Source organism: Anabas testudineus, chromosome 16 (genome assembly GCF_900324465.2).
Source record: "Anabas testudineus chromosome 16, fAnaTes1.2, whole genome shotgun sequence".
NCBI lineage: Eukaryota > Metazoa > Chordata > Actinopteri > Anabantiformes > Anabantidae > Anabas > Anabas testudineus.
In genome coordinates this window covers 14,993,512-15,014,147 of record NC_046625.1, presented here as the reverse complement: position 1 = coordinate 15,014,147, position 20,636 = coordinate 14,993,512, and the positions used below count along the sequence as shown (strand labels likewise).

At 40.8% G+C, this 20,636-nt stretch overlaps 1 protein-coding gene across 1 annotated transcript in view; it reads left to right on the top strand.

Moving 5' to 3' along the window:
- The window catches only part of LOC113170045 (F-actin-uncapping protein LRRC16A), a 46,295-nt gene that overhangs the window by 3,424 nt on the left and 22,235 nt on the right, over positions 1-20,636 (top strand). Inside the window, exons 3-9 of the mRNA XM_026371920.1 lie at positions 12,241-12,291; positions 16,367-16,426; positions 17,340-17,461; positions 17,796-17,893; positions 18,109-18,179; positions 18,502-18,575; positions 18,784-18,859. Of these exons, the coding sequence (XP_026227705.1) occupies positions 12,241-12,291; positions 16,367-16,426; positions 17,340-17,461; positions 17,796-17,893; positions 18,109-18,179; positions 18,502-18,575; positions 18,784-18,859 (552 nt within the window). The remainder of the gene's footprint in view (positions 1-12,240; positions 12,292-16,366; positions 16,427-17,339; positions 17,462-17,795; positions 17,894-18,108; positions 18,180-18,501; positions 18,576-18,783; positions 18,860-20,636) is intronic.

Here is a 20,636-nt window from a genome sequence, read left to right as displayed (position 1 = left end):
TCAGTACATTCATTTTTAAACCTGGCATTGAACATCACTGTACTGTGTTGCCTCCCTTTTGATGTTGGGGAGAGTTCCTGTAAATCGCAGGTGCCGAGATGGTCCTGTGTTGTTTTGAAGGACTTGGGAAGAGGTTCTTCCAGCACTTGAATCTTTTCTCATTTGTATGAAGGTATTTATGAGTGACTGGCGGTAATGTATGTCGCTCCATGTGGATCATGGGATTTTTCTCTTTAGTGTGTCGGAGTACATCGTGGTTTGGACGTGGAAACACACTGACTCGGTATTGAGGTCATTTATCCATCCAGTGGCACCTCGACCTCTGTGTATCCACATCTTCTTACAGTGTTTCTATTGGCCAAATGGAAATCCTCAATAATTAATATCTGGAAGATCATTAAAATGCATATATGCTCTTTCTGTTAAGTTTGATGGTTGAATCAGAAAGTTCTCAGTCACTGGGATTGAATCAGTTTAATATGTGTGACTGTGGGAGGAAATGGCAGAAGTTATACAGCTCTCAGTGAAATGAGGAGCTTTTAGTTATACAGCTCTGCGTGGAATAGACAGAGAAGTTAGGATAATAGGCCTTCACAGCCCACTTGTCTGCTTTAAGATGTGAAATGTTCTCACGTACTCAGCTGACAGTCAGGTCCTCTGGGCGAGATATCTGTGAAATGCCATATATGTGATTTTTAAACTTTAGTAACCCCACACTTGACACTCTTTACTGCGGTTTCCATAGTCTGCTGGTCATCTAGTCAGAAAGGAAGGTGAGAGACAGAAATGTGAATTCACTTTCACATTTACTGCAGTTGCTAAATGATCTGGGACCATGCTGAAGGGGGGAAGCAGCAGCACACTGTGTCTGTGCGGGAAAAATGTCACTTTATTTCATGTAATAATTCATCAGAGGCACCTCATCACTGCTGGAAAGGTATTCCTCTGTCATCTATTCCAGCGCAGCCAATGCCTGATTTTGACTATGTCCACAACAACAATGCCATCATGTGGGAGCTGGACACAGAGGCTAGTAGTCTGAAAACAATGGAAAGAAGTGGGAGTCAGTGCTGGGAAGTGAGGAATTCCAGCAGAGCGGTTCTGGTATTTCATCCCAGGCGCAGAGCATGAGAATGACTGAGTGAGTTTGTATCAACGCTGTGCATGACCGGACTGAACAAATAAACCACTGTTTGTTGTTCTGGGGAAAAACGGAGTTATTGTGGATTATGGAGGAAGTGGCTCAGAGAGAAAATAAATCTATCGTGGAACTGTAGTGTGTGAGTGTTGCAGCATTTAATGTTAGACATGATAAAAAAAACAACATATTTACAGCTTGTTTTGAGATCAGGTTGTTGCAATCAAATTAGATGTCAATTAAAAGTGTTTCTTAATTTTTATTTTTTTAACTCTTGTATATAAAACGCATCAGGAGGAAAAGATAAAAGAACCTCAATGAAATGTCAGTGATAAATCCAGTAATATCAGGGTCAGCAATGGGGGAACAAGACACTTAAAATGAAAGGAGAAATGAAAATGAAAACATTTCCATTAAAAGTCACTGCACAGAAAGTGAAATTACACTTTAGTGTGGTTGAGTAGCAGTGTGTTGTGCAACATGTACAGTACATGAGTAGAGACATGGGAAGTGTCAGATGATGATGATGATGATGCAGGTTACAGTGTGCAGTGTTGCATGAAGCACTGGGCCTCGTACAAATATTGTCCTATAATGATACTGTAGGGTTTTTTTCTTCATTCATAGTCTGTTTTATATTATACTGTACAATAAGTATGGTCTTTCAATTCATGTCATTCTGTTATACTCCATGAGAGAGAGTGTTATTTTAAAGTCAATATAAAAAATAATGTTAAACATTTTAATACAGAACATTTAAGCTACCTGCATACTGGATAAGCTACTGTCCTGAAGCTCACTTCAAGAGTCACTTTAAGCACACAAGCTTGTTTATCTTTATTGAAACCTTCAGTCCCGATTTGCTGATGTTTTTTAATTGATATTTGCAGCCACCCACAGTACAGAGCTTGATTTACTTCACAATGCAGGACATCTATCTACAGTGTAAAGTACACAGATAATGAAGGGAGGGATATGGTCAAATACACACAAGCCTTTCACCCTTTTTCCTGCTGAGCTTTGCTCAGAATGGGAGTGGAGCACTACAGTGCTTAAGGCATCTCTTAAGTACACTAAAGCTTGATAGATACAGTCATCTCCCTCCTTTGAAGACGCTAGAGATAATAACATCAGTCCATCAAACATACCCCGGGGAAGGGAAGAGAAGAGGAGGGAAGGTGGGAGCAGAAAAGCGAGTAAAATGGCCAGTGAGGTGGACTGGATGGGGCAGTGGGGAGGGAGGCGGGGAAAAGAGGATGACAAGGAAGATCAGCTGGAAACTGTTGCAGCCTGACAGACAGAAATCACCAGTGACGGGGTAAAACTGGAAAATACAGTGGCTTCAGAAAGTATGCAGACATATGTGTTGGTTTTGCCTAAACTCCACCAAGCACACTATAGCTGAGATGTAGGTGTGTGTTGTAAAATTTTGCTGCTTTATGATTGAACCTAATCCAGAGTTTTATGAAAGCCCGGAGTATAATCTATTAGTCATGTAGCATCGTCAGTCATTCACAAATTCACACCCTTCTTTTGAAACGACTCTATCACAGGCTTGGTGTAATGTCCAATTTCCTCTTCTCCTTGTGTAAATAAAGTGGGAGACTGTCACCATTAGTCAGCTGCTTTATTGCGTCTCACAGTTTGCTTCGTAAAGTATGTGGGAGTGACACTACTGCAGCTGTGACACCTCAACACAATCAAATGTGGAGTAACACAACCCTTAATCTTACTGTACTTGTGTTGTCTTGAGTCTACAGATCTGTATACTCCTTCATTAATGTATTTGTCTCTGTAGAGAATAATCTACATGTCAGTGTGTGTTTAATATGCACCATTTTAAGGAAGTATACATTTTTTTATAACGTGAGGTCATTTTAAAACCTAGATCCTGTCCCTATTTGTCTTTCCCGCCATCCTCCTCTGCTTCTTTGTAACTCTAAGGTCTGTCATTATGGCCAGTGAGGAAATGGACGTGACCCAACTCACATTTTGTGCATGATGACCTGTAATGACCCCTCATGTCAACCTAGAGTCCTCGTGTAACTATTGTTAGAGGTACTAGAACCTGTTGTTTACAGGATGCAGAGGATCTTCCACATTTTAAATTCCCTTTGATATGGTTTCCTATGTCTGCTGTGGGCTGTTGGGCTTTGTTAATACTGTAGTGTGTTTACTTCCTATTAAAATTAATTGTGAATATAGAGCTACTTTTACTTTGTAGGTGCCTGCTTGCTGCACTAAATATCTTCCTCCTACTGTTTCTGCTGTTTCTTGTCCTGCATCACGTGACCTGCCGTTTGCAGTGGTAAATTAGTTATGCCGCAGTTATTTGGTCACTTAACCTTTATGTTTCCTTTGTCCTACTCTGCCCTTTAGTAACTGTTTCACTCAAGATAAATGCTGTTCTCTGGCCTTTTGCCTGGGTTTGACCTGGGTTCAAGCTTTCCTTGAAGACCCTTCTCTGTGTCGTGTTGTAATTCAGTTAACCAGGCAGGAACTCAATGTGTCATGAGTGTACCACAGCCACTATATAATCCACTATAGCGTTGTCTGTGATCTGCGTTTGTTTGGCTGAAGTAGATCAGCCTCCTCCAATTAAACTAATGACAGCACATGGCAATTCAGGCTGTGATGCTGAGGAGGGTTAAGTGGAAAAGAGAAATTAATTAGTTTTTGTTGTTATCAGCAAGAAGACAGTCGAGTTGGGAGACATCAGTGGTGACTCAGCTCCTCTTTCACATACATATACTGTAGATATATTTAAACAATTGTTGTTCCCAGTGCGTTGAAATGCTTCTTTAATTCTCCTTAAACAGATAAATCTCATCCGTTGATATAGTAGTATGGAAGAACCGAATACATACTTCAGTGATTCCTCTCAACGCGAAGCTCATTTGCTGTCATACTGCAGCTGATTCAGCCAGAGTCGCCTTTCAGAGCAGGCTAGATGTCTAATGTTAGTGCACCGTGCATCCTCTCAAAGTGCTATTTTAACCTCTTTCTGAGTTTGGCTTCTGTAAAGTGCTGGAACAGACTCCGCTGAGTAAACTGGTTAATTAGAAGAGTGCATGTGTGTGATGTAGTGGACAAGGACCACGGCAATTTATTACAAGTCACCACAATAGCATAACCTCTCTAGAATTTATAGAGATCTATTCTAAATTAATGTTTTCTGAGCTTTACCGGCAAAAACCCAGAATAATTTAATAATTTAATTTAAGATGAATAGAAAAATAAAAATAATTTTTAATAAATGAATAACCTGCATCTGTTTCTGTGTTGTGTTATTCCCCACAAACCTGCATGGATATTTAGTTATAGTAACAGCCGACAACACTCAACGCTCCTGGAGAGATAGTAAACAGCCATTCAAATCCGGCCGACAGTCATTCATTTTCATTATCTCACAGGTCAGGGCCATTGTCACTCAGATGTTCTTACTAATATAATTGACCCTGCCTGGGGTCATTGGGTTGATAGGTTTGGTTTTATAATCTCGCGCTATTGACTTCCAATATGTCCGATGTCTGGTTTCAGTTTTCCAATGAGGTCCTTTTACTTTATGGAGCGTTTATTTCCCATTTTCTTCTTTTTATGTCAGCATTCAGCTCTTGATCTGAGTTTCATTTAGTTTTTGTCTCGTTTTGCTGAATACGAACCCGTGAACTGGTCAGAACCTGCTCATCTTAAGTTCTGGTTGATCAGACTGCAGGAAGAGTGGTTGGCTTTTTTTTTTTATTGGACTGGCCTGGTTGATAATGTGTCACTGTGCTCTTATTGGACGTTACTGAATCAGGTTTGTAGGTCACAGTCAGTCAGCATTGATAGGCTGTTATTGACATTTGTGCACCATGTCAAACCAAACCAATAAAACAAATAAGTCTGATCAATCTGATGTTTCTGTCAAAACACTGAAGCCTGAGTGTTTAAGAAATGTTCAACACACCGGAAGTATCTGTATAGTTGCCAGTTGGGTCCGTCTGCCTCCACTGACTCCTTCACCAAGATTTCCTGGCACATGTGCATCTATTCTCTACCAGTGCTGTTGTACCGTTTGCTTTTGATGCATAGGTTGTTTTTCTGGTGTCCTTGCAGTTTTGTGTCTTGCATTTCCGTCTTTATCAGAGCCTTCGGCAAAGTGCTAACCCTCTTATAGTACCTTCATCCTCTGTTTGATTCCTTATTTATTTGTATTATTGTTTCATACAGAACAGTTTACAAGTCTGCACATAGACATGGGAGACTTTATAAAGTGGACACTGCTTTGCCTGGGCATGGTGTCCATTTTGTGCAATCACGTGTGTCCATGTGCTCATAATGAAAGTCGATTTTGATACATCAGCAGCTTGTTGTGCTGGGAACTCTTACAGATAAAACACATTTTCACACCATGACACACATGTCTGTAGCTTTACACACCGCTGGGTTCAAAAGTATTTGAACGGTGACGCATCACATGACTTTGCCGCAGTGAATTTGAAATGAAACCGTCAAATTGTGCTGAAAGTGTAGACTGTCACAAGATGCTGGGCCTCTTCTCTTTTCGATGCTCTGACAGGCCGTTACAGCAGCTCTCTTGTCAGCTTCTGTCCCCCAGAGTTATCCCCTCAGTTTTGCTTTTGGCATGTAAGATACACTTTTAACTGAACTTAGCCACTGCAGAACATTGAACTGTTTCTGCCTAATGCTGCTTCTTTACCAACAGCTCTTTGGACTGTGTTTGCAAATGCAACACTTAAAATCAACTCTGGAGCTGTGATCTGTAAAAGAGCAACTAGCAACAAATATTTAATAATATTCATTTGAGTGTTTAGATATTTATATATTATTCTTTTATCTATTTTATTGGGGGTACTTTTGCAATGTGTTCCTATGAGGTCATTTTCGTTTAATAACATAAAACTAACCTTGAGATGCTTTTTGCTTAATTGCAAGGCAATATTATTCATGACCTAAGTCCCAGTAAGAGTGTTCCTATCATTTCAATCAGTGTTCAGCCCTGTACGTGTTGGTAGCGCTGACTGATGTTATCTACCCACTCCAGAGGGAAGCTGTGGGTAATGCCATCATCAGCCCACAACATAATCCCCCACCCTACTCCCTCCTCCCTTCTCTTTGCGTTTGCCTTTGTCTCTGCCAGTCCTTTCTTCTTTCTCTTTCTTTCAGTCATACCTGTGTGTGTGTGTGTGTGTGTGTGTGTGTGTGTGTGTGTGTGTGTGTGTGTGTGTGTGTGTGTGTGTGTGTGTGTGTGTGTGTGTGTGTGTGTGTGTGTGTGTGTACTCCAGATTGAGGAAACTTTCTTTGTTAAATTGTAGAAAGACAGGCTCTCCTCGCGTGCCCTATTTCTCTCTGGTTTTCTCCGTCTTCCTCTTTCATCCTTGTGGTGTGCAGCAATATCCTATTTACCAGAAACCTTGGCTCGCCATCACAAAACTACACACGCACACACAAACACAGAGAAACAGAGCAAGAGAGAGAGGGAAACCTCCTCCCATTGTGTCTGGCTGGCATGCTGATGAATGAGTGAACCCTTGTGATTATTCTTTATCTCTGTAACCTAAACACACACGGGGTTCTTAGAGGACACCCTGCAGGCTGACACGGTTCTAAGGAGAACCCCCTCTACCGAACCTCTAGCTTTTCCCAACCTAGGCTGTAATCCTAATCTGAAAGCACATATCATTTAATCCCTGTGCCCTGGCCGTTTGGATTCTGGGTGTAATTTGGGAGGTTTATTGAAAATTTTAAGCTTGTTAGTGAGGCAATGACAGACAGACAGCGTGCAGAGATTATGTAAATGGTTTATTGTAGCCAATATAATAAATATTGGCTTTAGCTTTTAGTTCAAAACAGATTGTCAGCCACTATACAATTTCCATATTGCATTGTATGTGTCTTATTTATTATTTAACACATTTGCTGACACTTTGCAACCTGACTGGAATTAAAAGCAGCAATAAAAACAACAACAAAAAAAAAAACTGAACCACCAAATGTAACATGTTCAGACGCCACATTTATTCACGTCTCAGCTTGCTGCAGCTGTGGTCTGACAAGCCCAGCCAATCGAATGCGTTTAGGAAGTACCTCTGTCAGCTGCCTTTGTTCCTCAGCGTGCACGTCTCCTCAGCAGTAAAACACGTAATGATGTGCAGGGCAGTGATAAAAGAAAATTGATGTGTCTCTCTTAATGCTTTTTTCTCGAGTCCCGGCGCAGTGTGGTGTGGAAATGCACTGCAGGGAATGGTTTGATCCAGAATTTGGAGAGAAGTGGAAGGTATCATGACCAAATGTCTGAGGACACATTCATGGAAAAATTAGCATTTCAAATTTTAAAGTGTTGCCTAACCAATATGTGTTTATTTCTTGTGGTGTGGTTTATTTATTTTTTAATTGAATAAGCCGTGTTGTGGGATCTTTCTATATTATTATACAGTATGTCTGGTTGCTGTTATGCTGGATTATGTGATACTATAGTTGAGGTTTTGCATAAGGCTCCAAGCCATTGTTACATGCCCTTTATCTTCTCTGAGACTGCAGAGCGTACACGTGTTAGCTGCTTTATCACAAAAACCGTGCTGTGCAATGAAGGAGCTCGACATACATTGCGCTGTAGTTTTGGCACAGTGTGAGTATTGGCAGTAGAGAATGAATTTATTATAAACCAAATGAGTTCCCTGAAGTCGTTTAGTGTGGTTAGGAGGAATCGGAGTAAGTTCAAGTTGGCATTAAGGTCTGATCCAACCATGGTGAACAGATAAGTGGTTATCTTTGGCTTCGGAGCCCATTTCCACTGCAGGCGTGAAAACAGAGGAGGCTGCTTCCTCTGCAGTGGAGGGGATTAATCAGGTTTAAATTATGTGCTCAAGGTTGTTCTCAGACTTGGTGGCATCATCAGGTTTAAACTAGAGCTAGTTTATGTACAAAACCAAACAGTAGAAAAAACTGAAGGTGTTTGTTTCACATATTGAACCAACGATAAAAAATATTCTGTAAAACAGACAGAACATAAGGAACATAATGGTAATATCACAAATTCTAGCATATATTTTATTAATAAACCACTTCCTATTGTGATAATAATGACACTGAATACACTTGGATCCCTTTGGGTACAATCACATATTAGATAACTTGATTTGCACGTGTTCACCCTAGAATGATGGCAAAAACTCAAACCCAGATTGAGTTTAGTTTGGGATTTGCACACGTGGAGACCTTCACCACTGCAGACAATACTACACAGTGGATTAAAACTAATTGCTCCTGCTTATTGAACAGCAGCTTGGAGAGTCTTTCCTCTTTATTACACCATGTTGCACCATCCTGGAAAACAGTAGAGCAGTGGAGTGATGCCGACACATAGTATTTTGTTTCCGTTCATTCACCCACACATCACACACACACAAAACATACATATACATATTCATATGCACAAACAAGAAAACGGAAACAAAAATGGTAGAAGACAGAAGAAATGGTCCACCAGGAACCTAATTTCAGATAAGGAAGACAATAGCACAAGTACAAAGTGGATGGAAGGATGGATTGATTTTAGTGTAATAAAAGCTAAGGTGGGGTCATTCCAGCAGCACTGGCTTTGACAGAGATGAAATGGCTTTTAAACACTTCCCTTCACTGAATATCTTTCCCTCTGATTGGATTTAAATCTTGGCTCCTTATCAGCAAAACAGCACTTAGAATCTATTAAGTCATTTCACTTGCTTTGCCCTTCTGCCGTCTCACTGGTGTCCACTCAGCTTGTCTCACTGACTGATCTGTCTCTCTCTCTCTCTCTCTGTCTTTCTGCATAGTCCTAAAAATAGTTGTATTTCCACTGTGCTGCGTTGACAGTTTTAGTTTGCAGCCAGCACATCATGACTTATTAATGTTCTACACAGACACACGTGCATGCAGGTATTAGTTATGCAATAGTCTGTGTCAGCAGTGGCGTGGCCATGAATGTGAGGGTGGTTGGTTTTCACTGTTCTATCCACAAACAACTGCTGTTCTCTTTGTCTTCATAATACAATTGTAAACCAAATGATCGTTTGTTGATTGAGAAAGAAGTCAGCATTTTGTAGTTGGCATTTTGTGATTATGTCCATTGGTTACATCCGTTTTTAAAGACACTTCTGTTGCCCAAGCGAAATTATGCTGGATTCAAGTGAGTATAGACGCACCCCAAGACATGATGGATGAATAAAAGCATTTTTGGTGGGGGTAGGTTTCCTGTGGCTGAGTGCTGCCACAACTGAATGACTACAGATGAAACGTTGCTTTTGTATTGCTTTGGTTCCTACAGAGATCCAGTAATTGTAGGCCAGTTTGAATGTTGTTTGAGGGGATGAAAACTCATTGACATTCCCAGGCAAGGTTTGGCACTGCTGCGATCTGCTTTCATGTGACTGTGTCTGTCTGTCAGTGTGTGTGTGTGTGTGTGTGTGTGTGTGTGTGTGTGTGTGTGTGTGTGTGTGTGTGTATGTATTCACAAGTCTGTGTCTGCAGTATGTGCTAAGCGTTGCCATAGTAACTGTGTGCGTGTGTGTGTTCACATGTGGGGTGTGTAAATGGGAGGAGGCTTGACACTTTGACAGGAAAAAAGATAATCTGGGAATTGTAATACTGTGAATGGACGACACATCTGACACACGGACACATACACCTCACTGATATGTGAATCTGTTGCTGACCTTTAAATGGGGTTCAAGACCTCCTCAACTTTTCCCCATGCTGGTAGTGTGTGGGTGTGTGTGTGTGTGTGTGTGTGTGTATACTATCTGCTGTTAGATTACTATTAAACATGATATTGTTTATTCATATGAAATAACAAACAAACAATGTATCAACAGAGTCTGTGTCAAATTATTCTATATATGTGTGTGTGTGTGTCGCGTGTTGCAGGCCAAGGAGACAATTGATGCCTTGGAGCTTGTGCCAGTTATGTTGTATGAGAGACACCAGTTTCTGTGTCTGTGTGTATTACAGACAGAGAGTGTGTAGTAGCAGATGCTCTCTATGGTCCTGTAGACATGCTCCAGTGCTGCTGCCATCTGGTTGGCTGAGTAGGGCTAAAGGCGGGATGCTGGTCAACCTGATCCCATTGGCTGTTCGGAGGCTCAAGGCTTTAAGGCCAATTTAGACACAGAGCAAGAAGAGGGAGAGACCGAGTGGAGGGCGGTGACGGAGACGAGGGGGGTTCATGAAACAGGGTGTGTTATGGCTTTGTCCACTCAAAAGGGCAGATGGACAGAGTGCTGCACAGGGAAAGTGCAGACTGGCTTTTACAAGAGGAGGATGTGTGGATAAAAAAACTCCAACAGGAACAGAATATGTTTAAAAGTAGTTTGTGATAATGAGCAGCTACAGAAGTGGATTTCAAGTATCTGGCTACTGTCAACTGCTTCCTTTAATGCTTAATTCATTTTCTGCCCTCTCCTCTAGAAAAGATAAATCCTCAGTAGGCAGCTGGTCCTTCCCTCCACTCAGCATGTTCTTGGTCGTTGCTGGTGGCAGATATTCAGCTTCTCTAAATCCACGGCTACTTTATGTGCCACTATTTCTTTTGAAATGGTGGTGTTTTTTATTCACTGTCAAGAGCTAAAATCAGGAATTAGTGCTGATAAATAAGACTTTTTTTTCTGTGGGGGAGAAACAACATTAATTCAACATTTGTCCAAACTGTTCATTGTGTACATCCATCATGGTTCACAGATTTATATTCTAGTCATCATGGTCTACACGTAGTTTTTCTATACAGTGATTATTGCTAATTGAGTGCTCATATAAAAAAAAAAAAACTCACGTCACCTACCACACAACATGCATTTGGATTTTAATATAGAACAGAATAACTGAAAGGGAGCGATCAGTGTAGCAGTGGTGACTGGTGCTCTTTAGGAGAGGTTATCTTTGGCCGTACAGGCCTGCCTGTCTCTCTCCATCACATCAAACCACACAGAAACAGCCTGTGGAGCTGGGCCACAGAGGGCTGGGAGATACCGTCATCCTTTCTACCCTCGTCTCTCATCCCTCTGATTTTGTGACAGCTTTCCTTAATCACGTCTTGTTGCGATTGCTCTTCACCTCCTCTCCTGCATACTTCCCCTGTCATTGGTTGTTTTGGAGTTGAGTATGCTGCTCTCTCCTCTTCGAACTTTTTTATTTTCCCCTCTGTTTTTCTGTTTTCTCCAGTTTTCTGTTGCGTCACCTCAGTCTTTCTGTTCTCGCTCATCTCTCTGTCATTTTTTTTTTTTTTTGTTGCCCTTACATGCTACGTTACACATGATTCATCTCCTCTAAACCCAGCTTCTGTTCTTTATTTAGTTAATAATTGCAAAGCTATGAGTTGAGTCCCGTGTCACTACAGTTGTATGTCATGCAGAGAAACAAGAGACTCAATATGTTCTCTGCTCTAATATTTGCAGCTCTTACATTGTCAGGGTTAACTCATTTTCAAGTACATGACGTGTGCAAGTCATTGCTGTAACAATATCTCATTGTGCAACTGTGTAAATCTCAATAAACCAAATGACCTTTCAAGGCCACTTGTGTGTAGAGGAATGTCAAGTGGATGGGTTCCAGCGATGCCCCCTCAAACCTCGACTTTTTTTTTCTGCAGCTCAGCAACAAAAGCAAATTCAGTCTTCACCGTGTGCTCTAATAAACTGTGGCAGCTGGTGTCCAGTTTGCTCAGCAGGCAGAGCGGCGGAAACAAGAAATCAAGAAATACACTCTGACCTCTGAAGGCCTCATGCAGATAGGGACTGTTCCAATAGAAACAAAGTCTTGGCTGCATGCAGCGCAGTAATCATCTCAGTGTGCTGTGCCGGTTAAGGCCAGGCACTTGTGTAATTGCTTTCTGAATTATTGTCTATTGTCTACTATTTATGTGTTTATTTACAAGAGAGAAATCCTCTATGACATTCCTGTTTTTTCCAATCTTCCATGTTTTAAAATGTTTCAGAGTCACAGGCCTTTTCATCTTGATGAGTCAACAGGAGAGCTCTCGGTGTTCTTTGTCATTTCCTTGTCACTCACAGTATATATTTACAACAACCTACTCATTATTCCCTCTATTCTGTCTCTGTCTCTTTCAGGCTCTCGCGTCTCATCGTGTCTACCTATTGACTGCACGCATTCCCACCAAGGTAGGAGCAACGATTTGTTTCCTTCTATGAACTAAAGTGAAAACCAGCGTGTCTCTGCACTGTGGATACAGTGGTAGATGTATGTGCCTAATCCTACAATGAGTGGATAATACTATATAATAATTCATAGTGCATTTATACAGCTGGTTAGAAAAACTGTGTGTGTGTGTGTATTTTATTTTTCCTAATGTGAAACAGCAGTGTCATAATGCAGTACAGATGGCATCTCTTAGTACCATCCCCAGCAATGAAACATCTGTCATCATCTGTACCAGCATCTTCACCACTGCCACATAAAAACCAGCGGCGTAGTAACACAATGCAGATGTTCACTTGAACTTCCAACTATTAATACCTCCACTCAATATTAAACGTCCCCAAGTGTACAAATCACTTCAGCCTCACATCAATTCAGTAGATTAGTAGTTCTGTTTTTCATCAGCATGTGCTTTTTTTTGCCTAACTGTGATAAAATCGCAGATGTTCACATTTTAGTTTTGTCTTAAAAATTAAAAGCTGAGTTTTAAAGTTTATTCTTGACCTTAAAAAAACACTCACGTCGTGGTTGATGGCGGTTTTAGTTGTTCCGTCATATTGAACTTTAAAACAACAGCTGTAAAGCCAACACTGGAGAGAGGGCTTCAAGATACACAAACTGAAAATCTGCTCAGTCACATGGAGCAAACTGCGTCTGCTGATGATCATGTGATACGTTAGAAAACAAACGTAATTTATGGAAACACGCTGTAAAACAAAGCACAACTCTTAACATAATTTTCCTGAAGTCCCGAGTTCACGTGGCATCACCTCTATGAACACGTCCAGAAAGTAATTAACATTTTCCCCTCATATCGATGCTTTTCAGTCAATTTCAGTCCAGGAACTGTTCATGATCATTTATTGGTTTCACATGACGTCACGTGTTTCCAGTGTAAGGAGCTGTTTATTTAGCCGGCTTTGCATCTGATTTCTATGTGTGTACTCTCTCCTGACCTGGGTGGATTAGACACCTATTTTAACTAACCCATCTATTTTACTGTATGGACACGTATTAACTTGTTGTATCTGCCTCCTTTATTTTCTTGCATTCATCCTTCTAGGCTTCTCTGGATGCTACTGATATATCTCTAGTTATAACTGAGATCAGCACTGGAAACGTTTCTTGATGATTAGTTCTGGGACTTTCTGAAGGTTTGAATCCTTACAGGAGCCAGGTGGTCTTGTGAGCTCTGTTATTCTGTCTATCTTTCTTGTTGTTTTCCACACAGGAAGTGCGGTGCCTCCTCTGTTGGCAGTCAGACTTTTCTATTGCAGCAAATCTCTGTCCTCTTCTCCTCGGTCTTTTCTCAGCCAGATTACAGCCACAAGTCAACTTTTCCCTTCCTCTTTCCTAAGCCATGTTTTCATCTCCTTGTTTTCCTCCCCCAGTCAACACTGTGCCCGAGGTCAACAAGGATAATGTCGACTTAAATCCAATTGTATTTAGTGTTGTTGTTGTTTTTGCTTTTCCCGCTGCGACTAAAGATCATCAATACATTCTAGAGCTCCCGATCTGAAGGGTTGAATTGTTTAATTACAGGTCAAATATCGAAACGTATTAATGTCAGTTATCTTCTTTTACTATATTTATTCTAGTAATTCTTCCTGTATTGTGTTTTATCTCTTGTACTTTGGCGATGACTCAACTACTAATAAGCATTAGCCTCTGCTCACTGTTCCAACACGCGAGCTATTCACCTGCTTTCTGCTGGAATCAGTTTTTTGATGAATCGAAGCCAAGATGGGTTTTATTAATGCTTCTGGCCGTCTGCATGCATTGAAGACAATGTATTTGATCCCAGTGTTTGTTTAAGTTGGAATTTCAGAGATGCATCCAAAACAGGTGGAGCCTGAGGCAGCAGCAGTAAAACCTGAGTTAAACATTCACTCTGAATTTCTCTTGTCTCAGTAGAAGCTGAAATTTCTTTCCAGCACTCTCGTGCACAGGGGATTTGTGTGTGTGTGTGTGTGTGTGTGTGTGTGTGTGTGTGTGTGTGTGTGTGTGTGTGTGTGTCTCCCCAGTTGATGCTTTGGCTGCAGGGCCTTGCAGTCAGTCACTCCCCCCAAACATTACACATATTGTACTTTTCATTCATGTGTTTCTCCTTTGTTTGGTTTGTTTGTGTAGCCTCCTGCTCTTCATCTCCCTTTTGTCTCTGTTTAATGTGGAAAGTAAGATCACACTGAGCGTACCTTTCATAGCTAAGATACCCAATACACACGTAACATAATTCTAACCATCTCACAGAAACTTGTAAAAACACGCAGTGGTCTAACTTTGTGTGTCACTAACAGACAAATGTCTACTTCACTTTTAGAATCACATCCTAACGTTCACAACTAAACAAACTCCTGTGCTTGAAATCACCCTCTTTATAAGATTAAAAGTCACATTTTTCATTCAAATAAAACAAAACAAAAAAAAAAGAGGTTGAGGGTGCAGAGAGTGACAGACGGATAGTGAACGAATGAGTGAATGATTCAATTTGGTTTCTCCCCACACCTCCCAGCATGACGCATGCCACTGGCAAGAGCTCCTAACTGTTTGTGCTCACTTGTCTGTGGCTGGGATTTCATTCTACTTACTGGATGTATGATCGACCCGTTTCAGATGGGTTTGGATAGAGTTCTCTGCAACATACAGAGGATAGTTTGCAATATATAAATCAGCAAATCCGCTGTATACGACTGTATATATGGTATATATTATATATAAGACGCTGCTGCGGGTCACTCTGCACATATCATATGTAACTTTTAGTGAACAGTAGCCATCAAACATGTTAATAATAGTGAATGGAAAATGTACTGTAGTGTACGTAAAGCATGGTCATAAGGTCAGTTACTTATTAACTCATGTCAGTTATATAGTAACGTTAAAATGTACATAAAGTTATTAATATAATAATGTATTATTGACTATCATGTGTCATGCCAGCTTTCATCTCTAAGAGGAAGATTGTATTATTCGTTTTTTAATAATTTGTTAGGAATAGTTGTCGATGGCAGTACTTGCATAGCTCTCTTACTGTCGTGCTCCGTTTCTTAGATTATTTTACAATAAGTCGTTAATTCAGCTTTGATTTCTTCTTCACTATGTTATTAACTTTATTAAAAAAAGTGATCTATTAAATATATTTTAAAATGGAAATGTAATTTGGGTTCAGACTGCGCTGTTATTTTGTTATCTGGGATTTACGATATTAGGCATTAGGCTGAACATGTGAGCAACCACAGGCAGTGCTGACATAAACACACGCATACACACAGGCTGCAGACTGTAGTCAGACAGTAGACAGTCTGCTTATCCTCTCCCTCAACTCATCTCTGTGCCAAGCCTGAGGAACACAGCGCCCACCTGGAATAGTCTGGCCTCGCTCCCTGGCCTGCCCTCGGGCTCTGTACCGTGTGTGTGTGTGTGTGTGTGAGAGAGAGAGAGAGACAGTGTAGAAAAACGGTGTGCTGTGTGTAGAGTAGAGTAGAGTTTGTATTCAAGGTTTCTCACATAAGAGAATCTCTTTTTCTGTCCTTTTTAGGAGTGGAAAGCCCGGCTGGTGCTTCTCTTTGTTTTCTTTGTCTAAAAATGCTCTCTTGAAATAGAAATAGAAAATGTGGAAGTACATTTCCTGCTTGTCATTAGCCTGACTTGCTTTTAAAAGCATGCATATGTCTTTTGGCCATGAACAGAGTCATGCACTTGATTCAGTTTACTGTAAAAGCTTTTATCCTGCATGTAGTTACAGCTGAAATCTCTTCATTTTTTTTTTGTCAAACAAAATGCTGTATGCATGTTGCATTTACATGAATTCAGCCAGAGATTAAATACAGGCATAAGTGGGATGAAGGAGTTGATTAGGTTCAACAGTTAAGTGTCTCGTGTTATTTTTCCTTTGAACTTACAAATGTGTTTAATGCCGCTTTACAATTCATAGAAGTGTGAGTCTCCTAGGAGTGTTACTGCATAGTTGGTGTCCTGTTCTTGTCTTGTCCTTCCTGATGTGATATTTATTTAGTTTTTGTGTGTGATCTTTTTCAGGTGGAACACTCCTTTAATTATCTGGAGATCCAGGGGATTTCTTGTAACAAGCCCACGCAGGTACAGTGCAGGACGTTGTACCAACTTAAAAATATTAAAGAAATATTTAGAGACTTTCTTGAGAGTTCGAGAAATAACAAAGAATTTGCTGTGATGGGCAATTGAGCCCATGTCCATAAAGCCAATGTGAGCTTAGAGCCTACAATCATAACGGATGCTTTCGTGAGCAGGAGACACAGAACTGAGAGGACGACACGCAAAAGATCTTTAATGCTGCTATAATCTTGAAAACTCATCAATGTATGAGACATCAAAATCTGTTCTAAGGCTCAGACGTTGGAGCTGTGCGTTGGATATTTCCATCTGGAGAGAGCTTCCATTTGGCTTTTTGACCACAGCTGGCTTGCTGTCAGTCAGCAGGATCTACCTTCAAAATATGATAATCCAGCGCTAACCACTGCAGCTGAACCTCTCTCCCACTCATCTTGAGAGAAGCCAGCGCTCTTAATATCTTGACAGATGGTCTTCTGTGCTTAATGAGAACCAGGAGAGATTATTTAAATTTTGCCCTGTGGAGGAGACATGTATGACTGCTTGTACAAAAGATTGTGGTGAACGCTGAAATGGTTCTGCCCATTCATAATAAATGTCATTACATTTGTTACTAGTGCCTAATACAAAGATCTGGGATGTGGTTGACTGGATGGATGGCCATATTTAATTATTGTTATTCATATTCCTGCTGTGTAGCCTTAGTGAATATAAACATGGAGCAAAATGTGGAATGACATGAGGAACACATGATGATGATGATGATGATGATAAACCTTATACAAGAGATTTAACTTATAAAAGTAGATTAAGCAGAGGAATAAAATGAAGCTCATTTCTAGCTTATTACCTGTGTTTGAAGCAGGTGTAGGTAGAAGCATGTGTACTGGTGTTGTCTCTAATCAGTGCTGTGTCTTTTCAGTTGCTGATTGAGTACGAGCGCAGCTCCTTCTCTTTGAAGCTGCTCAGCACAGAGGAGGTAAATGAGGTAGTCGCTCACATAGGAAACTGTTTGCTGAGGATATGTCCTGGTCTGCCACCTAGGTGAGTTCAGTGTGTGTGTGTGTGTGTGTGTGTGTAAAACAATGCACACTCTTTTTTTTGGATTTATTATTCAGTAAATGTACCAGTCGTGAACCAGTCTTCATGAATTTTTTATTGGGATGGTGCATGTCATGCAGTGGATATCCCTGATCTCAACATGTCACTTTGGTTGAGGATTAGAGCTACTGTATGCTGTTGACATGCGGTGTAGTGCGGATGTGAATCTAATTAATTTTTTTAATTTAGAACAAGAAGCGTAAATAGAAACGCACAAATTATTTGCACATATTCAGTAACTTTGTTCAGAAGGTGTTTATCCATCTTCTCTTCTCAGTAAAGTGATGAAGAAGCTCTGCATGGAGCCTCCAGACAGGCTCACCTCTCTGCAGACTCTGTGGGAGAACAACAAACCTGCTGAGCCTGGACCGTGTGGTAGGAGCCTATGACTCTGATTACTGATTATCATTGCTGTAATCACGTGAGACGTGTGTGCACAGTCCGTCACGTCAAGTGATTTATTTATTAAAATGATCGTATTATTAAACTCTATTCAGACGTGTACACTGCAAATCTCACAGCCTTCATTTCAAAATGAGCAGCTTGAGCCAAGGTTTTTGTGTAATTTACATGTTGTCTCTCTTGTGTAGGTGGGTTTTCTCAGATGTACAGATGTGTTTGTGACTGGCTGGGGCTGCCTTACAGAGAAGAAGTGCAGTGGGTTCGTATTTTTACATTCTTTGTTGCAGTTGCACAGCTCCAGGCTCAGTGCTGTTGACTTTATAAAGCCTTTCGGTAAATTATAGATACAATATCCCTGAACCCATACTGTATCTCCATATTTCTCAAGATCTTCTCCATACTTCTTTTTGTTCAAAGTGGAATCACTCTGTCTTTGCTGTTTGCATTTCATCTCCTCTGTGCTTTTCTCCTTTTTTTTACCTATGAGACTTATCCAGTAATAGCAGATACCTTTTTTTTTTAAACATTTGTTAACATCCGCTTTGATTACTTCATTCATTTTTCTTTTTTAATTCATCCAGGATGTGGACACTATCTATTTGACACAAGACAGCAGAGAACTCAACCTGCAGGACTTCAGCCATTTGGAAAACAGGTACACGTTGACACAGGAACAGTACAAATACTTCTAAAGCCCACTGCAGTAATGTAAAAATTCAAATGAAGGCCTTGTGGCACGAAACAAAAGAATGCTGTTGTAGGTGTGAGGTGATTTATTTTGCGAAGTAAAACTGCTGAAGTCACCATGTAGTCTAAGTTAATAAATATTTAATCACAGCTGTGACATTTTCCCTCATCCTCAGGGATCTGGTGGCCATAATAGCAGTTCTTGAGTTTAACCAGTGGTTCACCAAGCTCTCCACCAAGGACTACAAACTGGTCAGTTACCATTTGCACTATCACTTCTTGCACTGTCTCTGTCATTTTAACCTAAACGGACATTTTTTGTCTGACCTCAGACTTAAATATTTTATTTAGTATATGTTCGTCCCTGTCTGTGAGTTTCTTCTTTGTTCCTGCTTCTCAGTTCCTCAGGGCACCAGTACTGTACTGGTGCATCTGCTGTGGTGATTTCTGCTTTGTCTGTTAGTTACAGTGTTAGTTTCATCAATAATGACTTTGACTGGGCTGCATGTCTGTCTGTAGCCATATGCCAGTAATAGGTTACCACAGGCATCACCTGAGACATGCTTGTATAAACGCTGCAGCTGTTGCACCCCGTGTCATCGAAAGGCAAATATTCTTGATATAAAGGTATTTTCTTCTCCTCTAATGTCCTCCCTCCTTTCTCCATCTCCCCTCCTGTTTGTTGACCGAGGATCAGTCCACTGTTCTCATGTGATAAAACTCTTAATCCTCATGAAACAAAGGGGCTCCATGTCTCAGGCTGTTGGCCTCCTACAGCTATATATTATCAGCTCTCTGTCTCAAAGCTTCTCTCAGTCTTACCAATTACCACACGCAGCTTTCCCCCCAGTTATCTCATGGCTCTGTCACAGAATATTTCTGTTTCTGTCCCTTCACCGTGAGTATGTTTAGTTACAAATACACATACAGCAATAAAATCTATCTTAGGGTCTTGTAGTGTGTACTACAAGAATCTTAGACTTTAGTTTTGGAAAGATTTAAAATTTCCAGAGTGTTTTATTGTGCATTAACGCCCCCTGATCCCTGGGGATGTTTAGCCACATGTACTACGTCTTGTGTTTTGACATTGGTTACGTTGTGTGCGTTTTGGAAAGGGGCAGATTTTATGTGCTTATCTGGCAACTGCTTCATGCAGCTGAACTAGTTTGGATGTTTTTAACATTAGTGTAGCTCTTTTCTTTTCCATTTTCCTCCCGTGTGTTTGGACGGTGATAATAGAGAATGATCCTGTGCCAGTGGAAATGATAACACGTTAGGAGACTGGGAGAGAGTGATGATAGGAAACACCGCTTTGAGACAGAGATGCCTGATAAATGAGGAAATGAGTCAAAAAAGTATCAGGGAAGAGTCACCAGGTTGAGACAAAGAAGCCAGAGTGAGAGAGAGATAGAGATAGAAGAGGAACCTCACATGTCCAGCTTGGGAAACTAAACTAAGTTGAACTTTCCACAACCAGCTGTAAGCCAGTTCCTGTCAACTTTAAAGACAAAAGTTCAACTCGAGGGCAACGCTGACAACCAGCCTGCACCACTGCATGTGTGCTGGTGAACTATATGATTGCATTAGGAATAATAAGAAAATAACTGTATCACAAAGAAGAAAGGAAAAATAAAACGAGTGAGTGCGAAGGAGACGTCACACATTAAAAGCACGAGCCTCAGGCTTAAATTACAGTTTCAACAACAACCTCTACAAACAGATAAAGAATATCCGCATGATGTGGACTGGATAATATCACACACACACACACACACACACACACACACACACACACACACACACACACACACACACACAGCCGGCTATCACTGCGAGGGGATTATGCTGCTCATCCTCAGTTCAATCAGGCTTTTTGTCTCGTGGCCTAATCACAATGCTGAGCTGGAAACGAGGAAGGAGGAGAAGAAGAGGAGAGGACGGCTGTGATAAGAGGACTTTAGATTATCTCATCACTGCACAGTATGGATGCGCGCGCGTGCAAGTGTGTGATACTTCAGCAGGATGCGGG